At 33.2% G+C, this 20606-nt stretch overlaps 1 protein-coding gene across 1 annotated transcript in view; it reads right to left on the bottom strand.

Annotated features, from left to right (window-relative positions):
• Positions 1 to 14046, bottom strand: part of LOC142357547 (putative proline--tRNA ligase, mitochondrial) — a 67184-nt gene extending 53138 nt beyond the window's left edge. Inside the window, exons 1-2 of the mRNA XM_075409146.1 lie at positions 13932 to 14046; positions 1444 to 1604 (exon numbers count right to left, since the gene is read on the bottom strand). Of these exons, the coding sequence (XP_075265261.1) occupies positions 1444 to 1604; positions 13932 to 14043 (273 nt within the window). The 5' untranslated portion in view covers positions 14044 to 14046. The remainder of the gene's footprint in view (positions 1 to 1443; positions 1605 to 13931) is intronic.
• Between the last annotated feature and the right edge of the window lie 6560 nt (positions 14047 to 20606).

Genomic DNA, 20606 nt, shown 5'->3' with positions numbered 1-20606 from the left:
CATAGAACTGCAAAAATTTAGTAAAATCTCAAAAGAAAATCAAAATTTCATTTAAAATTACGAAAACTCAAGCGTCGAAGCCAAAAAAACATGAGTGATTCCAAGAAAGCAAATTTTTTGTTCAATGGGCTTCATTTGATTGTAAATGAGGTTTGCCATTAACGAAACCTCGATACGAAAAGTGACTAGTCTCTAGGTGACGGAAAAAGAAACAAAAAAAAATATGAAGTTTTCTAAAAAAAGAAGCTATATTAGAATTCGAATTTTTTTGATATTTAACTTCCCTATGAGACAGGAACTAGTCTTTTTATCGCCTTTCGTCTATTAGGAACACAAGATTGATTCATTGTGTGGCGTGAAAGGTAATTTCGAAATATTTTTTTAAAAGAAAAAATATTAAAATGAATAAAAATTACACTAAAAGTAAGCAAAAATCGTGCCAAATATCTCGTGCGCACAAAAAGTTCAATCCTCGATAACTCCTCGAAAAAAAAAACGAAAATCAAAAAAATCTTTTTAATTTCGAATTCTAAGCTGGACGAGCTTTTTAATGATTGCACTCACATTTCTCTACGATGAATATAACGATCGGCCAAAAATGTCCGAACAAAAAAATCTCATTTGAGCATATAGTTCCTCCCCCACAAGTGTGGTCGGAACAAAAAGTTGAGACCTCAGTGAGCAAAAACCATGGGAAATATCCCTCCTGTATTATCTAAACATTTGATAGCTGTAGCTTTATTTTGAACTGATGAAAAATTTTTTCAAAAAAATAGGCCTACATAACTTAGAACATAAACCGACTAACGTCAGACGAATTGTTCTCCAACAACTGGCCAGGCAAACAATTTAAGAAATGCGCATATAGGATAGAAACTTTAATGGTGAAAAAAAACTACTGACTAGGGACGGGTTCTAACCTGGTTAAAGGTTATCAAATCTTAACCTTATATAAATCTTATCAAATTACTCTTGTTGTTTTTGAATGTTTTTAAAGCCTCATTCGCTATTTTTTCGAAGTCAAAAATGATTACGTTTTCAAAGTAAACGAACTTGCAAGCTTTCTTTCGGTTCCATAAACTTGAGACCGTTTACTTGAATTCGAAATATTCATAACGAAGGCTTAACATTACTTGAAAAATCGCATAGATAGTGCTAACAAGAAAACTAAAATATTGTGACATTTAAACAAGCTTGCTTGACATAAAAAGCAGGTCAAATTGACACACTAAGCTCTTGTTTCTGCAAATTATTTTTAAGTAAACAGTGCAACTTTCAGTCCTGGAAAGCTTATCGCTTAACTACTTCAAACAACAAAAAGGCGTCGTATCAAGATGTCACCAAAAAACAACAATTGTTGATTATTTAAGCATTTGCTTCTCTGTACTTGGCACTAATAAAAAACGTCCGACCTATAATCTTCAATTTGCGTAAGCAACCTACCTTTTGTGCACGGACACTTCGCATGTGTTTATCTGCTACTGCTGACAACTTGTGCACTGATCTGAGGAGAGGCGGAGAGAAGGAGTAGAGGCCAGCTGCACCACAGTGTTGAATCATTCCAGTCAGAGTCATGTACTTATGACTCATACAAGTTATGTCTTGTAACGGACGAACACTTGTTTCCTTTTTTTCCAAAATAATAAATTCGGTATGTCTTACTGTTTAAACATTCTACGACAAACATTTTCACGCCTTTTCAATAGTATTTATAAATTGTAATTAAAAATGTCACCTCTTATCACGCTATACAAACCATTACCCCCACAATAATTATGTTCACGGGGTTCCAAATGTCCACATTTAGTAATGTTATTTCAATACCTGCATCTAACTAGATCACCTTGATCTTTAGTAATGCCACTTCAACAACTGGATCGGCTCAGATCCACTGGAACTGCTTCAACAATTGGAACTGCCAAGATAAAAAAATCGAAACAAACAATTTTTTGCTTCAAAACTTACCTATAAAAATGTATATAATAATTTATTTCCGAACTAGTGTATTAATATACAACACATTCGAGAGGTCACCAAAAAAACCTGAGCCTGTCCAAAGGATGGTGCCTCTATTAAGCTTGCAGAATAAAGAAGTTATCTTACGCTACTGATAAAGTTATCAGAACTGTCCCGTCAACACTTCGTTTCCCTGTATGTAATTGTCTCTTAGGTTATAAAGTATATTAACTAGAACAGATTCGTTGAAAACTAAAATTTCTCATAATGTTTTTGTTTAGAATAACCAAAAATTAAGAAATTTTCTTGTTCGGTACATAAGTTTTTTTTTGTTGGCACGTCGTCAACCTCAGGTTTTTACGGTTTTTAGTCGTTTCTCATCAGCCTGAATCTTGCGGACTTCATTGCGGACTTATTGCTGAAGATTTGTGATTCATAGCCACAGAACTTGGTCAGAGTTGGTCTTAAACTCTTACTAATGAAAAACAGATGCAATTCCATAGTTGTCAAAAATTTAAATTTCTCTCTTACCTCGCGGACGCTGTTGAATTTTCTTCAGTCCAAATAATATCCTGATTATGTGATTTTGTGACATTATCCTGATTATGTGGTTTTGTGACAGTCCAAATATTATCTGATTAAGTTGTTTAAGCTCCGAATTGCTTGCACAACCATAAATTAGTACACCATACTGTAGAAGTGGTTGGACAGAGTTTGTATAACTTAATCAAAGTATCCCTTCTGAATCTATTTTTGTAATGGTAGAAACAACAGATTAATTTTTTAAGCTTGCTCTTGATTTCTGTGTGCGTTTTAAAGCCTAGTTTTTTATCAATGTGTACACCAAGGTATTTTGTGCTCTCTGTCATACAATGTTATTCCTTGTAATTGTAATCTATTCGCAGTCTCTCTTTTTGCAAAAGACGTCATGTTACACTTTGAGAAATTTACTGTCAGCTTATTTCTGTCAAACCAATCACACAACCTACCAAGATCGTTTAGCAAGTCATCATTATTAAGTTTAGTAGAAGAGTAAATAGTTGTATCATCTGCAAATTGGTCCTAGAACAGACCACCGTAGGACACCATTTTTGACATTTAAAACGGCAGACTTCTTGTTGCCAATCTGGATAAATTGTTTACGACTAGATAAATAAGATTTCAAGAGATGATAAACACAACCTCTCAACCCATACCTTTCGCATTTTAATAGAAGGTTGTGGTCAACAGTGTCAAATGCTTTTGTCAAATCTAAGAAAACACTGCACGTTTCATCCAACGAATCAAGACCTAACCTGAGATGTTCAGTAGGTTTTGCAATGGCGTCAACTGTGCTTCTTTTATTTCTAAATCCAAACTGTCTTTCGCTCAAAGTATTATGTTGAACCAGGAAACAATTTAGTGAGGCAGAGATCAATTTTTCAAATACTTTTCCTATTACTGGGAGTAGCCATATAGGTCGGTAGTTCTGTTGGTTATCTTTCTATCCAGATTTGAAAATTGTTGACTTTGGCGTTTTTAAAATTTTGGGATAGTACGTTTTTTCTACGCATTTGTTGAAAATTGACGCCAATAGTTCACATGTTGCCGGACTAACGGCCTTCAGCAGGCTACTACTTAACTGAAACATGTTACAGGAATTTTTATTTTTTAACTGTCTGACTGCTTCAAAGATTTCATCCGCATTAAATTCCTGCAAAACCACTGTTTGTTTTTGTATTGAAATATTTTTTAAATATTTTTAAATATTTTTTAAATTTGTTTTTAGTCATAGATAATTTTCTCCAATTGTCGTAACAAAATAGTTCATGTCATGGCAGTCTACGGGGCACTGTTTTTCATTATTCTTATTACCATTAAATCTTTGACTATCTTGAATAATGTCTGTGACCCATTTTTCCTGCCAATCTATTGTTCATAAAAAGATGTCTTTGCTAACTTTTGTTTTACGACAGATAATTTTGTATTTGTTTTTTGATTCGGTTGTATTATCTCTTTTAGATATAATCTTAAGAGATTCTTTTTTGTTTGCGAGGTTACGAATTGTTGCTGTGATCCATTGTTCGGTCGATCGTGGTTTATTTTGTCGAACGGTTGGTATAACTGATTCCCTGGGAGAAATAATCGTCTGTTGAAGTCACTCAATTGATTGATCAATGTTAGGAGAATCCATCATTAAACGTCGTTCTTTAATTTCAAGGTGGACAAGATAATTCATTTCTTTCCAAACTTTCTCTTCTTTGAGTTTCTTAAATTGTGTATTTATAAATGCAGAAGCCGCGATCGTGTCCAGATAAATTTTAATTTGTGAAGCAATTAAAGAAGTTAAACTGTTGACAGCCGGCTTCGGCATTTTTTGCTTTTTTACTATACTGCAAAAATACGCACCACTGTTTGGCCTCGTTTTTCATATCTAAAGATGTATTTAGAGAAGAATTAAAATTTAACAGCCCAGCGAAAACCGAAAAAATGTTCTACAATCAGTCGTAACTTTGAGCAGCCCAGATTATGAACAAACAAGGGTCAACAAAGGCGTTGCATGACAAGGGTCAACAGAAAATAATTGAAAATAAAACAGCATCAGTCGTAACACAATAAAACAGTTCCATAGGGAGTGTAACGAAATTCGCGAATCAAATCATACCGAGACAGACTGAATGGAATCTATATCACGCACTTATGAAACATTTCCCGACCAATTAAATGAATATTATACGAAGAGCACGAGCAGAGTTTTTGGTGCAAATGAAAATAGATATAAATGACTAATATAATGGCTACAAACATCGTTTGAGAGCAATTAAATCCGTAAAAATTCTCAAAATGTAATCTTAATACTAATAAAAATATTTTCTACCGTTTTGAGATATTCAAGAACAAAAAATTTGCAGACCGGAATTTGTCATCACCTAGACTTTTCTTGCGTACCAATCATTAGCAAAAAAGGGGCAAACTTTTGAAACAAAGAGTAATATATCTAAGAAAACTGTCACACAGCTCCTTTTCAGGTTTTGAATGGTTCAATTCAAGGAAATCGAAAACTTTTCATCGCTATTCTGTGACAAATTTTCGTGCGATAGAACCTGGGTTAAAATACGGAAGTTCCAGCAGAACATTTCAATCTTGATAATTTAACAGAGCTAACAGATCGCCAGACAAAAGACACCAAGACACCAATAGATTTAAGACGTCATCTAGTTAACTAGTTAAACAAGGAGGCTCGGTAATGTGCGTTCGCACATAAAGTTCCGACCCCGCTCATCTACATTTTTCACTTAATTGTCTACCAAATGAGGAAAAGAAAAATTAACATATCAGCATATCATTCAACAAACTAATAAATGAATAAACAATCTACCTTAGAGAGCCTAGGAGACCTGTGACTACCATAATATGACAACCAAAAAAGACAGCGATAAAAATCAAATAATTACAAATATTAATTCCGACCAAAACTCGTAAACCAATTTTTTAAAAACCATTATTAAACAAATCAAAATGGCATCAGATCAAACTTATACTAAAAAGATTAACCTGTAATTCATTTAAAAAAACAATAAGTATATGAGAATTTTCCTCAGTAAGACTTGGTAACATGTCGACAAGAAATGAGCAGAAGGGCAAAGTTTAATAATACGTTGCTTTTTTTGAAAAGAATTAATGTCAAACTGATTAGAAACAATAAACATCAAATGCAATCATTGAGAGATCATTTTATGCCTCCATAGATACCGATTGAGACCTTTCATTATCCATGATATGTCATATGGCTACAAAAAAGCAACAAATACAGGCAAAAAAATTGCACAAAAACCATGTCCCAGCCAATTGAACATGAAACTCTTCACTAAAAATATTAAAAACCATTGAATGCTTTTTTTCAAAACCACCAGAAGACCGCCTATTATTGTGATACGGTGAAAAGAAAACAAAAACCTACAAAAATGGGCAAATATGCAAAAATCACGAATATTTTATGAAAACTGGTTGTACCAAAAACAAATACCATGTGAGGAAAATAAAACCGTTCGAAAGAGTGAATTGTGGTTCAATAGATAAGGGATGTGACTTGTATATAGAGATGCTAAGCTACATGTTATCAGAAAAAAGATAGGCAAATCTCAAAAATCCATTGTCTTTTTTAAAAAACAATTATTTTCAAAATACATAGCCAACATAAGCTTTCGACTAAAAGAGCAGACAGTTTATCTTGCAACTTCATCCAAAAATAATTGCGACTGCTATTAGTGAGGCTAAGTCATAAGACTATAAAATAATATTTACACTGAAAACTGAATTTAAGCTAAACTAAAAATTTTTACTAACTACTTTACGAAACCACAGTGTTGAAGCCCTTAAATTTTTAAAATAATAATCGCGAGAGCATAAAATCTTCATTTCCGTCACTTTTGATAATCATAAAATCTTTTTGTGAACCGACTATCCCAAAGTGACAGCAAAAAGGATCCACAAAAAAAAAGAAAAGTATCAAAATTTCTTCTGAAACAAATTCTCTAAGCTCTGAAGACATCAGTCAAAACGTTTCAACAACAGGAAATTTATTGTTTGTTTCGGCAAAATATTAAAGGGAACTCTCACTAATGAGGCTAAATTACGAAAATGATTCAATATTGTAAAATACGAAAAAAAACGCAAAGCAGAACAAAAAGGGATAAGTTGAAGAATACTATATATTTTTTAGAAATTTATTTTGAATAAAACCATCAACTATACAAAGTCAATAAAACCATCAACTATACACCGATATCAGTTATTAAGTTCGTTTATGTATTTATAGTTGGCCACTGGGACCATTAATTACCCCATATTTGGCATACGACAACAAAAATTATGACAAATTAACAAAGACACGGAAACAACAGCAAAAATGGACAGTCATGCACAAAAAAATTTGTATGAAAACTCGTAGTACCAAAAACAAGAAAACGTTCTGTTAAAACATTCCACCACAAAATTAGTTTGTATAATGTAAACAAGGAAGTTTGACCTGTATTTACTGAGAGTAAGCAAAAAGTTGACTGAAAAAAATTTAAAAATTTACAAGTTAAAAAAATCACTGAAATTTCCTTAAAAGAAATACATTCAATTACATAAGAGACATTAGGTAACAATCGAATGCATGGTGCAGCTTCACTTGCACCTCTTGAGGAAGCCTCTTGGATCATTGAGGGAAGAGACATAGTAATCAGACTGCAAAAAGAATAACAATTGAAAGCAAATAACAAGAATTCAGTAAAAGTTTACTAAAACTCTTCCTCAAAGCCATCAAAGCTCTTAGGTTCTCTGAAAAGAAACTCTATCTACGTTCGGCATCATGTTTACGTAAATGGCAGCGGTCATTAATGGAGCCGTGAATAAAAATTTTATCGGTAACTAACATTGAAAAAACAAAAGCAAAATATTTTGAAAAAAGGCAGCACCAAAATAAAAATTTCTGATGGTAAGAATCCATGATAATATCAAACCTACGCCTGATTTTACCGCGCGCCCAACAAACCGCCCAAGTGTCCAAATCAGACCAACTGTTGAGTGAAATTCTTCAAATATTAGCCAAAACAATTGGGTGTTCTCTATGAATTATGGATCAAAAGCCATACACAATACAGTAAATGAAATCCCGCAAAAAAACAGATTTGGAGCTGCAAAAGTCACAAAAGAGTTTCTCTTTGACTTTTTGACGCCTGATCAAATGATTGTTGCAACAATCAAAGGAAAACGACAAAGTAAAAATCCCACAATGAGATCAACAATATTCTATATACAGCTTCGCGGCTACTAAAGATAGCATTTTAAACATTCTTAGCTCAAATCAATCTTTTAAAAACTATATTCGATTTTTCAATCAAAACATGGCAAAATCTACACCCAGAAATTGTGAAGAAGACGATTATAAAATTCTGAAGGGCCATTTTTGAGTTTTGAGAAAAACTTGCTAACACTTGACATTATAAGACCTTATTGACCTTGAGCTTTGATAAACATTGACCTTATAAGTTATAAATAAATTGAATACAAAGATCTGAAAAAAAAACTGCTAAGGAAGACAGTTTTCGCAAAATGACGATAGATAGCTTCAAAAAAATAAAACTTTGTGGAACAAATGTTTGAACCTAATGTAACTATACAAAATATTGAGGCACAATAACAATCCAAAAAACGAATTGCGGAAAATCCCTCCAACTATTTTACAATTTCACATATATCATAAAGTTCACTAAACACTAAAAAACCATATAATACCTTCCTCCAAAAAACTCTACGATTGTTCATTGACTAATTAAAAAACGACCTAGAGTGGCCCGTGAATGGATTGGAAAACCATTCAGTAAATCCGATACTAAATCGAAAAACAGTTAAAATCGAAGTCGCATGTGCCGCATGTGAACAACAATCACGAACGAGCAAACGGATATTTGTTCAAACACCGTTTTCTCACTTTGCTTTAAAAATAGAGTGAAAAATTTTCACGCCGCAAAGCTACTCGTTTTTTCACTCCACTCCTGATTCATCATGACCAAAATCATCACTTTAAATTGACGGGGAGTAGGATATTAGGCGAAAACTGGATTAGGCGAACAATACTTTTGTAGCCAATAGGCGAAAATTTCGAAAATTTTGTGGAAATTAGGCGAATATATTAAAAGACAGTATTCCAAAAACCATATGTCGCTATATAGTTATAGTACTCAAGTGTCCCTAATAATTTTGTCTAGATGATAACCGCTTATAAAGACATACTTATATATATATATATATATATATATATATATATATATATATATATATATATATATGCTGACGCTGATGCTGACAAGGAATGTATTTTTTTTAGCTTTGCAGCAATTCAGAATATTGCCCAGGGATGCATAAAAGATATAATAGTTGGAAAATAGTACATTTTAAATGAGCATTGTAAAATCTTTTTCAACATAAAGACGATTATTAGGGGACACTTGAAAATTTTATAGCGTCATATGGTTTCCGGAATACGTCAAAGTGTATCAATTGGTATTCGAATAATGTCCACAAAAACTTCGTTCGAAATTTTTGCCTAATGGCTACAAAATAGTGTTCGCCTAATCGAGTTTTTGCCTAATATCCCATTCTTACTTCAAAAACATAGCCGGCAGATTGCCGGAAAATAGCCGCTGGTGGTCTTCCATGAATTGAAACAACTAAAGAAACAAGATAGGCAGATTGACCAAAAGTCCTTTAGTAGACCACTAGACTTTTTAGGTTAGATACGTACTGTCCTGTTTATGATACACATACGGTCTTTAAGGAAAAAGCCCTAAAAAAATATTTCAAAATTGATTTTCGAAATCAAAAACTCAAGACAAATACTCAAAAATTAGGGCATATAAGTTTGGCACTACTTAGATGCACACTATTGACCTTTAATAAGTAAATGTTCATAAAAATTAAAGTTTCATAAGTAAGCTCAGAGGTCATTTTTTTGAGTGAGGTAAGTCATTGAAAAAGTCAACTCCAAGAAGTCACGGTAAGACGAAACAAAAATCTGTTAGACGAAGTAAAAAAAACATAGCAGGACAAGTCCTGACGTACAATTCAAAGAATTTTCATTGACTAAACAAAAAACTAGACCTAAAACGAACTATGAATGGATTGGGAACACCATTTGAAAGCAATTGAAAGCAAATAACAAGAATTCAGTAAAAGTTTACTAAAACTCTTCCTCAAAGCCATCAAGGCTCTTAGGTTCTCTGAAAAGAAACTCTATCTACATTCGGCATCATGTTTACGTAAATGGCAGCGGTCATTAATGGAGCCGTGAATAAAAATTTTATCAGTAACTAACATTGAAAAAACAAAATATTTTGAAAAAAGGCAGCACCAAAATAAAAATTTCTGATGGTAAGAATCTATGATAATATCAAACCTATGCCTGATTTTGCCGCGCGCCCAACAAACCGCCCAAGTGTGTCCAAATCAGACCAACTGTTGAGTGAAATTCTTCAAATATTAAAAAAAACAACGATGCATTTTGTATGATTATCGAGTTAAATCTGCAAAAACGGCAATTTTAATTCCAGAAGACTTTCATAGGGCGCCTAATTTCAACCAGCCCTCTTTTGGAGATTATGGACTCTTTGTCAAAGTCTCTAGGTCACTACGTCTGGCAAACTTTAATAAAGTAGACAAAAAGCACATTTTGTGCAATTTTTGATGAAAAAAGTTCGAAATTTGAAAATTGTATCAAAAATTTTAGCCAAAAAAACTTCAATCAAACAACTCATTAACGCTACCACTCTAACTTTGAAAAATTTCAACTTATTTTAAATTATATTAACGAAATCGGGCCAAATTTTACTAATTACAAAATAGCAAAAATTACTAAAAATGTGAATAAGAACTTTCGAATTTTTACTTTAAACCTCTAAACCTCGGTAACTAAAACTTTAAACCTCGATAACTCCCTGTAAGAAACGAAATTCGAAAAAATCTTTTTAATTCCATATTCTAGGATGTACGTGCTTTTTAATGATACAACTCACAACTCTCTACGATGAATATATCGATCGGCCAAAATTGTCTGAAAAAAAACCTAGTTGAGTATATAGTACCTCCCTCCCCACTAAAGAGAGGGTAGGAACAAAAAGACGACCAGAGCCACAGTAAGTGCAATTTAAAAATGAGATTCCAATTTCAATTTTAATTCCATTTTAATTTAAGTGATAGAGCAATAAAATGATCTAGTTTGGGTGTTCTCTATGAATTATGGATCAAAAGCCATACACAATACAGTAAATGAAATCCCGCAAAAAAAAACAGATTTGGAGTTGCAAAAGTCACAAAAGAGTTTCTCTTTGACTTTTTGACGCCTGATCAAATGATTGTTGCAACAATCAAAGGAAAACGACAAAGTAAAAATCCCACAATGAGATCAACAATATTCTATATACAGCTTCGCGGCTACTAAAGATAGCATTTTAAACATTCTTAGCTCAAATCAATCTTTTAAAAACTATATTCGATTTTTCAATCAAAACATGGCAAAATCTACATCCAGAAATTGTGAGGAAGACGATTATAAAATTCTGAAGGGCCAGTTTTGAGTTTTGAGAAAAACTTGCTAACACTTGACATTATAAGACCTTATTGACCTTGAGCTTTGATAAACATTGACCTTATAAGTTATAAATAAATTGAATACAAAGATCTGAAAAAAACGGCTAAGGAAGACAGTTTTCGCAAAATGACGATAGATAGCTTCAAAAAAATAAAACTTATACTGTGGAACAAATGTTTGAACCTACTGTAACTATACAAAATATTGAGGCACAATAACAATCCAAAAAACGAATTGCGGAAAATCCCTCCAACTATTTTACAATTTCACATATATCATAAAGTTCACTAAACACTAAAAAACCATATAATACCTTCCTCCAAAAAACTCTACGATTGTTCATTGACTAATTAAAAAACGACCTAGAGTGGCCCGTGAATGGATTGGAAAACCATTCAGTAAATCCGATACTAAATCGAAAAACAGTTAAAATCGAAGTCGCATGTGCCGCATGTGAACAACAATCACGAACGAGCAAACGGATATTTGTTCAAACACCGTTTTCTCACTTTGCTTTAAAAATAGAGTGAAAAATTTTCACGCCGCAAAGCTACTCGTTTTTTCACTCCACTCCTGATTCATCATGACCAAAATCATCACTTTAAATTGACGGGGAGTAGGATATTAGGCGAAAACTGGATTAGGCGAACAATACTTTTGTAGCCAATAGGCGAAAATTTCGAAAATTTTGTGGAAATTAGGCGAATATATTAAAAGACAGTATTCCAAAAACCATATGTCGCTATATAGTTATAGTACTCAAGTGTCCCTAATAATTTTGTCTAGATGATAACCGCTTATAAAGACATACTTATATATATATATATATATGCTGACGCTGATGCTGACAAGGAATGTATTTTTTTTAGCTTTGCAGCAATTCAGAATATTGCCCAGGGATGCATAAAAGATATAATAGTTGGAAAATAGTACATTTTAAATGAGCATTGTAAAATCTTTTTTAACATAAAGACGATTATTAGGGGACACTTGAAAATTTTATAGCGTCATATGGTTTCCGGAATACGTCAAAGTGTATTAATTGGTATTCGAATAATGTCCACAAAAACTTCGTTCGAAATTTTTGCCTAATGGCTACAAAATAGTGTTCGCCTAATCGAGTTTTTGCCTAATATCCCATTCTTACTTCAAAAACATAGCCGGCAGATTGCCGGAAAATAGCCGCTGGTGGTCTTCCATGAATTGAAACAACTAAAGAAACAAGATAGGCAGATTGACCAAAAGTACTTTAGTAGACCACTAGATTTTTTAGGTTAGATACGTACTGTCCTGTTTATGATACACATACGGTCTTTAAGGAAAAAGCCCTAAAAAAATTTTTCAAAATTGATTTTCGAAATCAAAAACTCAAGACAAATACTCAAAAATTAGGGCATATAAGTTTGGCACTACTTAGATGCACACTATTGACCTTTAATAAAAAAATGTTCATAAAAATTAAAGTTTCATAAGTAAGCTCAGAAGTCATTTTTTTGAGTGAGGTAAGTCATTGAAAAAGTCAATTCCAAGAAGTCACGGTAAGACGAAACAAAAATCTGTTAGACGAAGTAAAAAAAACATAGCAGGACAAGTCCTGACGTACAATTCCAAGAATTTTCATTGACTAAACAAAAAACTAAACCTAAAACGAACTATGAATGGATTGGGAACACCATTTAGAAAAAAATCCAAACCAAAAAATCGAAAAAAAACAGTAAAAATCAAAGTGAAATTGCCGCATGTGAACAAAAAACCACTAGCGAGAAAGCGAATTTTTGTTCATCCCAAACACAGTTTCTCACTCTACTTCAAAATTAGAGTAAAAAAATTTCACGCCGCGAAACCTCTCGCTTTTTCGGTCCACTTCCTGTTTCGGCGTGACCAAAATCACTACTCCAATTTGACTTAAAAAAATCATGAAAATGTGTGAACAGATCTTAAAAAAAAGACAGCGCCCCAATACAATTCAAATTCTTTGAATTGTAAAAAAAAATTTAGGAGCGCTATAATAGCCACCTAGAATTGAGGACGCGGCTATAAAACATGAATCAACAATTTGTTCAGACCATGACAACTTTGAATGCTTTAACATTTTCTCTATTCATTCTAACTAGCAAATCCAATTACCTTATAAAGTCTGCTAATTCCTACCAAGCCAACTTGAACATTCCAGATAAATTCCAGAAGTTCACCAAGGCCCATTGGATTCCATAGACTTCGGTTGAGAGCAATTGGGAAATTTTTGTACAAATCAGGAACTTCTGACATCTACTTAAAGAAAACGTAAAATCTGATCGCACACAACTAGGCGCTTTCTTTTGATCAGTTGAACCACGAAAACTTAAAATTCTGCATTTTATTTGTTCAACCAAGCAAAAGATAAATAAAATTGTAAAACGATTGACAATATTTGGATAATTCTGTGGTTCCGAATTGTACGTCAAGACCTACCAAACTAAATTTTGATGCTAATATCGAACCTACTTTTAAACTTAATACTGTCTGGCCAATTGCTCTAAAACGACTAGAGCGAAGTTGGATTCGGAAGTGGCTAGCGTTGACTTCAAAATGCTAGCTTAAGCTTAAGAGATGAGAATTGAGAGCTTCTAACGCGCATTTGTCTAAGTTCAATGCCCACTTAGTTGCACCCCAAACAAATTGTTCGCCTCTTTCCAAATTTGGATTCTTTCTCAAGAGTTGACATAAAACGCAAAAATTTTACCCTTTGATTTTTTAAATACGTTAAAACATCCTGCTCTGTTTTGAAGTGAAAACAATTTTCGGCCCATTGTGAGTTTTGTTCATTGTTAATTCATGAAATCTTTCAAAATATCGAAAGGAAACGACTCCTCGTACATCCCTTTCATTGATACTTCTCTGTTGTTCCTGAGAGCATGGCTTCCTAGATAGAACAGCTGGTCTGACATTAGTGACACGTGTTTAGAACACACCAGCTGCCTCAAGCTTGTACTCATTCCCAGTCTGAAGTTGGTTCAGGTGCCAAGGTCGAAATCAACGCAGGCATCAAATTCAAGATATGCGCCACGCTCTTGTCCATTTTTAAAATCGAACTCGCAATTGAGTTAATAGTTAAATAAATTAATAAAAGCAACATTTACTGACAGATTAATTTTCTTTAACGAAAAATCATACAGACAAAACCTAATGAGTTTTTAGGTCTTTGAGAAATTTGGGCAATAAGTCTTCAATGATTTCGAATTAATCCCTCGAAGACATCAAAAATCAATCTAAAAGTAACGCCAAAGCAACTTGACACAAAAACTCATTGATCCAACAAAATTAAATGAACTAGGAAAATAAAAGTTTTCCTTCTCAAAGACTATTTTAATATTTTTTTTAAGTTCAAGTGAAAGTTACCTCAGTTGGAAAAACCTATCAACCTTTAATATCGGAACGTTCCATAAAACGTTTGTTTTTTTTTTCAAGTTATTGGATAATATCCTTGTTTTCCAATAACTTGAAAAAAAAACGTTTTATGGAACGTTCGAATATTAAAGATTGATAGGTTTTTCAAACTGAGGTGACTTTCACTTGAACTTTAAAAAATTATTAAAATAGTCTTCAGCAGACTCTCAATGAACTCTTTAAAAACATTTTCAAGATTTGACACAAAATCGAAGCAACGATTCTAAATGTGATTCAAAATTGCAACCGCTCTTTAAACTTTTAGAAAACTTCACTCAATCCGGACAAATTTGTGGTTCTGCTGATGAAGATTGCTATCTAAGTGTAGCAAACCTGAGCGGTCAGAACGCACACAAAAACAGTGAACATACATCAGCATAAAGCCATTCTGTCAAAAACATACCGATAAGTATCTCAAAGATAGTTTATTTCGGGGCCATTGAAAAATTCTCAATTCTCCGATATTACCAATTACAATGCTAGTATTAATTTTTTTATGTTTTCGTTTAACGAGGAAGATATCAAAATTGAGCATTTACTAAAGATGTTTCCGGATGCAGAATTAGCTTAAAAATTGTTTTGTATTTGTGCCGACCCTCTTGAGGGGGGAGGAACTATATACCCAAATGGGTTTTTTTGTTCAGACAATTTTGGCCGATCAATATATTCATCGTAGACAGTAAAGACTGTTATCATTAGAAAGCTCGTCCTGCTTAGAACATGAAATTTAAAAAAAAATTTTTGATTTTCGTTTTTTACAGGGAGTTATCGAGATTACAACTTCTGAGAAAATTGGAGCGAATTCCGTTGTTTTTATTCACATTTTCCGGAATTTTAGCCTAAAGTTTCGTCAATTTTGCAAAATTTTGTTAACATTTTGACGAAGTGTTGTTGATTTTACTTTTAAAGACAAAATATAAATACTTTGTCAAAAATTCTGGTTATATATTTCAAAATTCAGCCTTTTTCATCAAAAACAGCACGAAATAAGCTTCTTTAGTCCTTTATTCAAATTTGCCGGAAGAACACACGCAAACACCAATAACACAACCTTTGTAGACTCAAAGGAGGGCTATACTTCCGTTGAGAGCGCTCTGTAATTCATACTTTGCCGTTTTTTTGCTAACATTAATCGTTGATTATCAAAAACGCATCATTTTTTGATTTTTTCAATTAACAAATTATTTATAAATAACAATCGAAAAATTAAATGTTCCAAAAGAGCATTAGTAGGGCTCGTTTTGGACGAATCTTGGACTGTTACAATCCGAAAAGAATTCGGATTGTAATCAGTCGGTCTCTTTTTTTTTTAAAAAAAAAACGATCTTTTCTATATTAAAGAAAAGAACATTTCAGATGAAAGCTCGGTAGTGATAGGTCTAAGTGGCTTCCTAAGCAACTCGCAATTAATGCAGCTAGTAATCTACTTCAAAGCTTATGGTCGTTTTGACTTCAAAATAATTGATTTTTAGATAAACAATGGCTTACTGAACTTTGCCTCGGTTTTTTTTGTTAATTTGGTCATTCTGTAGCTTAGTGTCACCAAAAAAAAGTGCTTTTTCTTTGTACTGATTTAAAATTTAATATCTATTGCGGTTTTACGCCTTAAGTAATGGTTTCGTGGTTTTGATACAACTAGATTTCATTTTTTTTTATTTTTAGGTATTTGCCATTTTTCACGTTTTCTAGTTTTGTCACATTATCACTTTATTGACAGTTCACATATCACATTATTGGCGTTCAAAATAAGGCACAACTAAGCATATTAAAAAGATATAGATTATAGTTTTAACGGCTTCGACACTTCTTTCTTGGAGAATTTAATTGAATTTTTCCATTTTATCTTTAACTGTCGTTTTTACTTTGTCGTTTCCGTCGTATGAAATTTCCTGTATAATGAAAGGTTTCATTGACTCTTCCTGAAAAAAATAGAAGAGCCGATATTCTGATACTTGTAGATAGCTGATGGCTTTCATGACTTCAAAATCAATTATTTTCCAAAATAAAAAAAACCTTTTTACTTCGCAATTTTGTTTTTTTTTGTTGTCTATTTTTTACCTAGTCTCGTTAATTACATGTCAAATATGACATAATTGGTCTCAAGGAAAGGTGTTAAAAGGAATTGTTGTCATAAAACTCAAAGTTTTTAAAAAATAAGTTATGACTACTGGCTTCGACACGGGTTTTTCACAAAAAAAAAGAATTAATTGATTTTTGTCATATTTGTCTTTCTTTTGGTAGACGTAAGACTTATTCTGGATAATTGCAGTTCTCATGGGCTGGCTTTGGACGAACGAAAAAACCTATTTAATTCTTTCATTTTGTAATTAACGGCTTTCATGACCTTGGAACTAAATTTGTTTCGAAAAAAAACAGAAGTATTACTTAATTTTGCCCTCTTTTCTTTTTAGTCTAATTGCTACCTGTTCTCATTAATGAAAGGTCACATACTTAATTATCGCTGTTCAAAGTAGGCGCAATCGAACAGTACTTGAGGGCCAAAATATCGCTTTACGGCTTCGACAGCGTTTTCCGGCAAGTTATAATTGATTTTTTTGTTATCTTTTTGTTGTTTTTTCTTCAACTCATAAAAAGTTGAATAAGGACAGGTCTTAATGCCCTTCTTTAGAAACATTGCTAAACGTAACCTTATGGTGTATTTTAGTTGATTTCTAAAGATTTTCATTACTTGTTGTTTTTTGATTAATTGTTTTTTAAAAACATAAGCGTAATTTTTAACTTTACTGCTTTTGTTCTGTTTGTCTAATTCCTACTTAGCCTTATTATGGACTGGTCCCATATCGTTTCTGAACTTGCTGAATTACTTGCTGAACTTAAAAGGAATTGTTGTCATAAAACTCAAAGTTTTTAAAAAATAAGTTATGACTACTGGCTTCGACACGGGTTTTTCACAAAAAAAAGAATTAATTGATTTTTGTCATATTTGTCTTTCTTTTGGTAGACGTAAGACTTATTCTGGATAATTGCAGTTCTCATGGGCTGGCTTTGGACGAGCGAAAAAACCTATTTAATTATTTCATTTTGTAATTAACGGCTTTCATGACCTTGGAACTAAATTTGTTTCGAAAAAAAACAGAAGTATTACTTAATTTTGCCCTCTTTTCTTTTTAGTCTATTTGCTACCTGTTCTCATTAATGAAAGGTCACATACTTAATTATCGCTGTTGAAAGTAGGCGCAATCGAACAATACTTGAGGGCCAAAATATCGCTTTACGGCTTCGACAGCGTTTTCCGGCAAGTTATAATTGATTTTTTTGTTATCTTTTTGTTGTTTTTTCTTCAACTCATAAAAAGTTGAATAAGGACAGGTCTTAATGCCCTTCTTTAGAAACATTGCTAAACGTAACCTTATGGTGTATTTTAGTTGATTTCTAAAGATTTTCATTACTTGTTGTTTTTTGATTAATTGTTTTTTAAAAACATAAGCGTAATTTTTAACTTTACTGCTTTTGTTCTGTTTGTCTAATTCCTACTTAGCCTTATTATGGACTGGTCCCATATCGTTTCTGAACTTGCTGAATTACTTGCTGAACTTGCTATTTGGTTTACTTTCAGTTTTCTCTGACGCTATGCTGACTTTGTTATTTTTTAAAACGGACAAAGTTTTTGATGTAATTAATGTTGTTGTTTTGATTTTGCTGTTCGTCTTAAAACGCTTTCTTAATATTGGCTGATCTAATCAATCTAATGCGGAATTTTTTTACTCCACTGAGTTTGCTTTGGAGGTTATCTTTTCGTTCATACAAAATTTTTTTGAAAAATCCTGTTCCTCATTTGGTAGACAATTATGCTAAAATTGTGGATGAGCGAGGTCGGAACCTTATGTGCAATCGCACATCACTGAGCCTCCTTGTTCTAATCTAGTGTTAATCTAGTTCTAATCTAGTGTTGATTTCAAAGAAAAGGTGTTCTTGAAGTAAATTATCTTAGATTGCCTTACTGCGACTATCATTTAAAAGCTCAAAGCTACAGAAAAATTTTACAAGCATACATTGTTCTAGCGCACAAGAAAACCAACACTTCATTGCAGAAGAATCAAAACGTGACTTTCTTGAATGAACGCGGTACTAAATATTATGAAGATGCTTGGAAGGCAAAAACAAAACTAATATCAATTTCAGAACTATCTACGATGTACAATTCAAAAACACATGAATAATACGTTTGGATGCGGGCACTTTTCTGGTTCATTCCATAAGAGGCTTGACGCAACAACTTTAGCCTAATTGTTGTGACAAACCTATTATATAGTTTCAGAGATGGAAAATGAAGAACCCTAAACTAATATCATAAGAAGTCAAGTCAATACTGAATCTATAGATGAACTCAAGGAAATTATCAAAAAGCTTTGTCATGTCATCGAGAAGAAAGGCGAAAAGATTCGAAGTCGGGCGGAATAAGTTACCACAAGCAACAATCACCTCTGCTAATCGAAACGTGATGCAAGAGCTTTCACAATATTGACCTTGAAAAATTGATCGCGCAATGCAGATCATAGGCTTCTGCAACATTAAGATCAACCTAAATCCAAGGGAACACATTGCTCCTTGCCTTCCACTGAGAACTTCTAAAACATATCCGATTATTGTGAAATTTAATTATTACGTTGTCTGGAGAAGAGTCTCCTGGCTCAGTGACGTTAAAAACCGCGACTGATAAAAAATATTAACTCAATGCCTCGCGCCACGTGATCCAAAAATCAAAATGAAGCGAGAAAACTCGAAATTGAAACATTCACTTGAAAGCAGAATCTATTTACACTGAAATCTTATCCTAACACTGATCCGGAGAACATAAGTGGTTTTGATGAGCAGAACCATTTTGCGCCACAACCAGCCGATTCCCACAATATATACGCAAACTTTGATCCCCCTTGCCTCCAAACACCAATAGTCTGCTCCAAATCACCAAACACCTCTACCTCCGCCACCAAGGACGCCGTCAACTACACAGGCGCATAACACAGAGAGAAAGCAAACGGAAATTATAGATTATCCCAGTGATCGAGAATGAGGTTAATACAGCTGAGTAAGTTTCTACAACTGTGCCTAAGATTGTGAAGGCACTTCAACCAGCAAACCAATGTTCTCGATCTGACTACTCCGCTGTCGATCCAAGGTCCACCTATATCTTCAGTACAAAGCACTCATTAAAGAGCAATGTTTTTCTTTAGTTGAAATCGGAACCTATCAGTTCGGAATAGTTACCGTTTATAACAAACTCAGGACAGATAAACTAGAATTTATCAGAAGAATCGACGAATCTCGGAGATTTGAGCAATAACATTGTTCCAATAGTAATTTGCGTAAATTTCAATGTTTATACCGTGAGCCAAAACTTGGTGTCACGAAATTACATTCATTCAATGAACGCAAATGGCTTCGAAGTATCCGCGAATTCCGACACGGTCTACAGCTTTGACAAAAACTTTTATTGACCATTTCACTTACTCTAACTTCAATTTGCCGAGATGTACTGATTTGGAGCTAGAGGAAATTTCGGATCAGAGTCCCATTTTGATTGACTGGGATATCGCGCTAGAAACTAAATCTTCCGTTAGTGGTTACAGTGAAATGTTTTTATTAAAAAATGAAAATCGTAAAATCAATATCTGCAGTAGCTCAACATTGATCCCTCAGGAATAAGTGATAAGATCGGAAAATTTTTAGATCGGTAAGTTTTTAGGACTGAGATCGAATAAAATTGGAAAGTTTTTAGGACATTTTTTACGTTATCAGCAAGACTTCAAAAAGTGTCTTTACTGGAATAACATTCAAATTTGCATTTGTAACTTCAGACATACTTTCAAATTACCATATGACAAACTGTATTCAAAAATCTAAGCAAGAAATTCAAACTCTGGAATAAGTACGAGTAAAGAGCCTCCAGAAATTGTACAAGTTAATCAAACTTTCCACTTCTATTGCACAAGAAATAACTAAACATTCATCAGTAGGAACTGCCGAAAGTTCCAGCTGCTATTTAATCAATGTTCTGGCATACGGTTATGGAAAGTGAAGTATTACAAATACTCAATCGGCTGGACAATGAGGCATCATCAGGAGATTTTTTCACCTAAATTTTCACCGA

This window comes from Convolutriloba macropyga, chromosome 2 (genome assembly GCF_964194025.1).
Source record: "Convolutriloba macropyga chromosome 2, txConMacr16.3, whole genome shotgun sequence".
NCBI lineage: Eukaryota > Metazoa > Xenacoelomorpha > Acoela > Convolutidae > Convolutriloba > Convolutriloba macropyga.
This window is presented reverse-complemented; position numbering and strand designations above follow the sequence as displayed.